The 6,487-nt window shown below is 28.6% G+C and overlaps 1 protein-coding gene across 1 annotated transcript; it reads right to left on the bottom strand.

Annotated features, from left to right (window-relative positions):
* Window positions 1-396: 396 nt before the first annotated feature.
* LOC109819270 (putative inositol transporter 2) lies at window positions 397-5,104 on the bottom strand. The gene is made up of 6 exons (XM_020384944.3): window positions 4,787-5,104; window positions 4,619-4,689; window positions 3,592-3,927; window positions 2,200-2,307; window positions 1,498-2,094; window positions 397-1,061 (listed from the first exon to the last, which is right to left on the bottom strand). Exons 1-6 carry the CDS (start codon window positions 4,917-4,919, stop codon window positions 564-566), a joined length of 1,743 nt encoding a protein of 580 aa, XP_020240533.1. The 5' UTR covers window positions 4,920-5,104; the 3' UTR covers window positions 397-563.
* Window positions 5,105-6,487: the final 1,383 nt, after the last annotated feature.

Below are 6,487 nucleotides of genomic sequence, written 5' to 3'. Positions count from 1 at the left end.
TAAAATATTTAATCAAGTAATGCAATATTTAATTATTATTTCTTAACATTTAGTGTTTTACGAAAGTAACTTAATAAAAATGATAGATTTAATCATTAATATTTTTAATAAATTATTTATATGTTTACATTAGGTAATTCTTATGTTTTGAGTCTTTTGATATTATGTTTATTACATTGTTAAGCTCATTAAACTTAAAAAAATATTATCTACTGTGATTTTAGTGTAAATCGTTACTATTTTATCTCGAGAAAAAAACATGAATAATTTAAGGGATGAGAATCATATTTGACATATTAAAAAATATTTTTAGTCTTTTAACTTAAAGAAAGTAAAAGTCTCATATACCTATTTTTAATACCAATACCCGATGGTTTTCCTTAACAAATTTTCATCTGCTCTTTCAAAAAGAAAATCCTTTACACCTTCAAAAACAATCACAAATACTAACTTGTAACATTCACACAAACTAGTTAATTACACTCCAATCTAACATGGACTTACAGTTACATATATACTTAGTTAATTACACTCCAACATTAAAATGGTACAACACAATAAACTTAAATTGACTCAGTCTTCTGTGTTGGTACTTCTTCTCCATTGTGAGAGCTTCTCTGCCAAAACTTGAAGTTGAGAGAATTTCTTTCCAACATCTTCTCCACCTCTTCCATAGGAAGTCCCTTAGTTTCTGGCACGAAAATAATAACAAAGATAATGGCTGCAACGGTGATGAATATAAATATCATGAATGTCCATGACGTCCCAATAGCTTGTGTCAATGATAGAAAAGACTGAGCGACAATAAGGTTTGAGATCCAATTCGATGTAGATGCCATTCCTCCACATATTCCTCGATACCTTAAAGGATAAATCTCAGAGTTGACAACCCATGGCACAGTTCCCATCCCAGGTGAGAAGAATATAATGTAGAGTGCAAGACCTACTATTGCAAGCCATCCAAATTTACTAGGACACCCCCTAGTGTACCATAGCCTATCTTCATTTTGGCATTGATCCTTTGTGGTGTCGTTGGAGATCAAACATGCCCCAGGTAGAAGCTGCTCACAATTGGTATAAAGTGTTACAACTCAATAATAAAGATTATAATAATTTCATGGGATAATTAGTTTATCAGTGTAAAGTTTTTACATTGTCGATCAATCAAAAATTATTATTAGTATAACTTTCAAGGTAGTTGGTAATTATTGTGAAAGTCATCAAATAATCATAAATGATTGATCATAATATCCGTGTATAGTCTTTTTTCTCAATAATTGATGGATAAAGCTTACAATATTATGAATGTTGGTACCATTGTCTAATAAAAAACAAAGTTCCATTTCAATAATGTGTAATAAATGATTTCATTAAATTTCAATATATATTATCAAGGTCAAACTTCAATTTTAATGGAAAAACAACTGTACTTGTGATATTCCATTTAAGTTTTTTCCTAAACAAATTCATATAATAAGAGGGCATGTTTATGTTTACCTTATTGGCTCCGAAAGCACAAAAGCCACACTCTGGAGAAGCCTTGAGACACTTCATGCAATCCCATGCACCGGGGTTCACAGATGTATGGTAATCAGGGCAAGTGTTGCTGAAGTAAGAGGTTTCAATTGGGCTAACCATTGGGGAGTGAGTTGTACTCTGATGGAACACAACGGTTAAAACAACGAGGGAGAACACAACACCAAACAAACTGAACAACACAAGCTTTTTCCTTCCTGTTCTGTCTATGAAGTATATGCTCAAAATAGAACCAAATGCATTGAGTCCAGATGTGACAAGTGACAGAAGAAGTGCTGTTCTGTTGGATGCAAAACCAGCTAGTTGAACTATGGTAGGGCTGTAGTACATTACAGTATTGATTCCCACAAACTGCTGAAAAATTTGAAGGCCCATTCCTGCATACAAACCTCTTCTCACAGTTTTTGTTTTCAACATTTTCACTATGCTGATTTTATCTGTGCCCTCTGCTTCCTTGATTTCCATTTCAACTGATTCCCTCAGTGTATTAATCTCTGCTTCAACTTCATGAGGTGGATAAATATTCCTTAAAATTGCCTTACCCTCTTCTTCTCTTCCCTTTTATTCAATAGAAAGCCAATAAGAAAAGGCAAAAATGATAACTATTTTATGAAAAGTATTAACTACATGCAATTATGAAATGTAATAGGTGATTGATTGTACCTTCCGGAATAGCCAACGCGGTGATTCTGGCAGCATACTCATTAATATGATTTGTATCAAAGCTGGTACTGCTGCTACTCCTAGCATCCATCTCCATGTTCCTGGTGCCTGAACAAATGATCATCAAACAATTAAGGTATATACACATATAACACTAATTTTGATCATCAATAATTTCTATACCATAATGTATTTAAAAGTTGAGATATGTTTTATCGTCTCGAAGAATAAGAATGAATCATATCATGCATATATACATTGAAGAAATTGTTGGAATATATGCATGGTCTCATATCATTAAAATAAGGAGATAAACAAAGATTTTTCAACATACACAAACTATTAGAATAAGATCTTTTTGGATAATGAACAAAAATAAAATAAAAATGTTTAATTTCAATATAGACAATATTATATTAATACAAATATGTATGTAAAAATATCCAAAATATAACGATATATAAAACTTTCTCTTAAAAAAATATAGCTCATAAAAATAATGACCAAAAGATTCATTGAAAATATCAAATTTAATAACTTGTTTTACACGAGTGAGAGAAGTATCAATCATTAGTTTTTATCATTAATGGTTAATTTTTTTTTTAATCATGATCATTCATATATGGTTGTATTCCAATCCTTCTCTCTCTCACACACAGAAGATTTATCTAGTAAGAAGAGTATTTTTTTATACAAAAGTGAGGTCAAGACCAAACCAACAACACATTGTTAGGCTTGCTTAAATAAAATCTTAAAGTAATTTTTTTAAAAAATAATAATAATATCTTTTGATAAGAAAATAAAAATGTTTAAACAATGAACCTTAAAAAGATAATTATATTTGTATATCTTTTATAGATAAACTTTTTTAAGTGAACTTTTAAGAATATAAAAATTGATTTTTGAGTTATGAACCTTGAAAAAAATTATATAAATATTAATGTAAGATAATTGTTTTTTTGAAGAGAGACTAAAGCAATTGTCTTATTGACCGAAAATGGATCCTCTCCATTTCATTTTCCTTCCATTTCTTTTATTTTCTAAACTTTAAAAAAAAAAATTTAAATATAGTTGATGAAGTTGATGCATACTTTAGGAAATATGATATTTATGCTTTTAAAACTTTAGTAATGAAAGAAATGGAGAGGATTTTTACTCTTATTAACCTCATGTTTGAGTCAATCTCAAATAAAATGACTAAATTTGACCCATATATCAAATCATTAATGATCAAGATTTAATATCAGCTGATTACTTAAAATATTATTGAATACTTAAAAAAAACTCATATGACTTGTGTTTTAATATTCATAATAAGATCAGCAATAAAAAAAAAATTCATAATATTAAGATCTATTATTAATATACTTAATCATGGAGTTTGATGCTTACTTTTGTGAAGGCCAAGTTGATGAGGTAGGAAAGAAATTGTCCTCCAGTAATGAGAAAGCCATTGAGACTAACTAAAGCTCCTCGAACTCTGGTTGGAGAAGCTTCTGAGATGTATAATGGGGATGCCATTGAGGCCATTCCAACACCAAGTCCAACAAAAACTCGACCAACAATGAGAATAGATGGATTGGTAGCTGCAGCCATGACAGCAGACCCAATGAAGAAGAGTGTGTCTGCAAGAACAATAGCCTTTTTCCTTCCAAATCGATCGTTAATCCACCCACCCACTGCAGCCCCTATGATTGCTCCAGCAAGGGCCATACTTACTATAGCTTCCTGCATTATCACACTCAATTTTCAATATATCTCCTTATAGTATTTTTTTTATTCATATAATATAATACATAGGAAGATTAGTAAAATGACACAATGCCATTTTGATAATTGCAACTAATATTCAAAAAATATGAGAGGTTTATTTTTCTTAAGAATATAATAGTCTATTAAAAGTGAAAACAAAAAATAGTTATACCATCTCATATCTTCTTTACAATATGTATACATAGATGTATAAATATTTTTTTAAAAATTAAAAATATCAAATAAAGAATGCAAACATTTTTTAAATTAAAAAAGGTTTTTAGTTTCAATAATTTCTAGGAATATCAAGTGTTAATTTTGTTACTGAATGCATGATAACAAAAAAACAACAAAAAAAAAACCCGTGTTATCTTATTATTATTAATTATATTTGATCATTAGGTGAAACCTGAACACAATATTCAAACACAATTATTTTTTTATTTCATTGGAAACATCGTTAGCGCCAAGATGCGTAAATAATCATTTAAAAAACAATTATTTCTGTTTTGGAATCGACCCTAATTTTTATATGCAGGTTGTCGTTGAATGATGTGATCCTTAGCCAAAGTAAGGAGCATTAGTGTTAAGTTTGTAGTGAAAAAAAATAAATAAAAAAATTTACAAGGGTTGTAGTGTAAGACATAGCCTTGGAGATGAAAACTACCTGAAGCCAAGTCTTCCTATCCACAGCTTTGAAATCATCTCTGATATACAAAAGAGCCCCAGATATGACTCCTACACATTTCCATCAAAACAGAGGAAAACAGAGTGTTTTGAAAGCAGGGGAAAACAGAGAGTTGAGTTTGAAGGTGATAGAGGTTGTGAAATTTACCAGTGTCATAGCCAAAGAGAAGGCCACCAATTCCAGCCGAAAAAGCAAGGCGCAGAACATAAGGATTTTTCCAAGACAGAGACAGGCATTCTTTGAAAGCTGAGGCATCAACTTGTGCTACTCCTCCTTCCATCTTCTTGTCTTCTTCTTCTAATGTTGTCAAGCTTAACTATGCTTCCTCTCTTTCTCTCTCCAACACACAAACTCATCAACAAAAAGGAGAATGGACTAAAGACAAATTTGTGTGGAACAAAATAAATAGAACTAAGTGAAATTAGGGAGTGAGGTAGAAGTCAAGAGAGGTGAATTTATAGCAGAGAATAGATAGGGTGACAGAGGACTATGGAAGCATCGGCAAATATTGAATATTCTAATAATTTAAAAGGTTAATATAAAATCAGTGTTGGTGAAGAAAACGAAATTTATAAGAAAAATAAAAACAATATTTAATAAGAATTTTTTTCTTGAAAGTATGGAAACACTTAATTCTTTTACACAATATACATTTCAAAAATCAATAAAAATGTATTTATTATTCCATGACGTTTTTAATATGAAAATGAGAGTGATCAATTTTAACTTTTAAATTAAAATAAATAATTTAAATTTAAAAAATTATTTTAAATTATAACATAATTATAATTATTTTTATTATCATCGTTATTATCATTATAATTATTATTACTGTTATTTTAATTTGTATTGTCAATACAATTATAATTATTAATTCATTATTATTATTATTTTTGTTCTTATCATTATTATTATTGACATTATTACTATAAATGTTGTAACTTTGTTTTTGTAATTTTAAGTAATATTTTTTAATTTAAGTTAGTTATTTTAATTTATGAATTAAAATTAACTATTTTTATTCTCATATGAGAAGGTCATTATCATATATACCCTCTCTTAATTAATGTATTTATCATTCTCTATCATTTTTTTTATAAGATTCAATTTCCCAATTCACTATAATTAAGAAAATTGATTAATATATTTGATACTATTAAAATTATCCTAAACTTATTTTCTTCAAAATTATACTGAACATGAATGAGATTCTTATTTTAACAACTATTAATTAATATAAGAGAAATGACTTTAATCAAGCGTGTTTCTCATAAAAAAAAATTTATTGCAAAAGACACTTAAATTGATTCTTATATTAAATAAATAAACAACTCTCTAAATTTGGATCTTATTAAAGGATAAGAGAGAGTGTATTATTTACTTAAAAATTAAATGGTTTTCAATTTTTTAAAAATATTAAGTACCCGTCTTCTAAAATATTTGTTTTTGTTTCTTAAATGAATTAATAAATCCATATAAATTAATTTCCTCGTCTAGAAGAAATAAACCTCTCGCTCTTAACTAGAAGATATCTTTTGTTTAAAAAAAATCTAAAAAAGAAGTTATTATAAGAAAATAAAAATGGAGTTAACCCACTAAAATTGTTCTGGTAGCTAGTAGGAGTTTAAGTAGTTCAGAGTCTTTAAGTTTCAATTTTGTTCTCTTCGCCATGAAAAGGAAGTTGAGAAAAAGGATAAAAAGACAAATTAGAGAAAATAGTGTGGAAATTACTAGCAATAATTTTTCGAAGTCCTCGAGAGTTGTCTTATATGCATTCTTATCTTACCGTCCCAACCATGGGAGAAGATAAGTGTCTCGTATAAGGCGTTGTCTAAGCTTACACATGGT

This window comes from Cajanus cajan, chromosome 2 (assembly GCF_000230855.2).
Source record: "Cajanus cajan strain Asha chromosome 2, NIPB_CcT2T_4, whole genome shotgun sequence".
Lineage (NCBI taxonomy): Eukaryota > Viridiplantae > Streptophyta > Magnoliopsida > Fabales > Fabaceae > Cajanus > Cajanus cajan.
The sequence above is the reverse complement of the archived record's forward strand: the minus strand, read 5'-3'. Positions and strand labels throughout refer to the sequence as shown.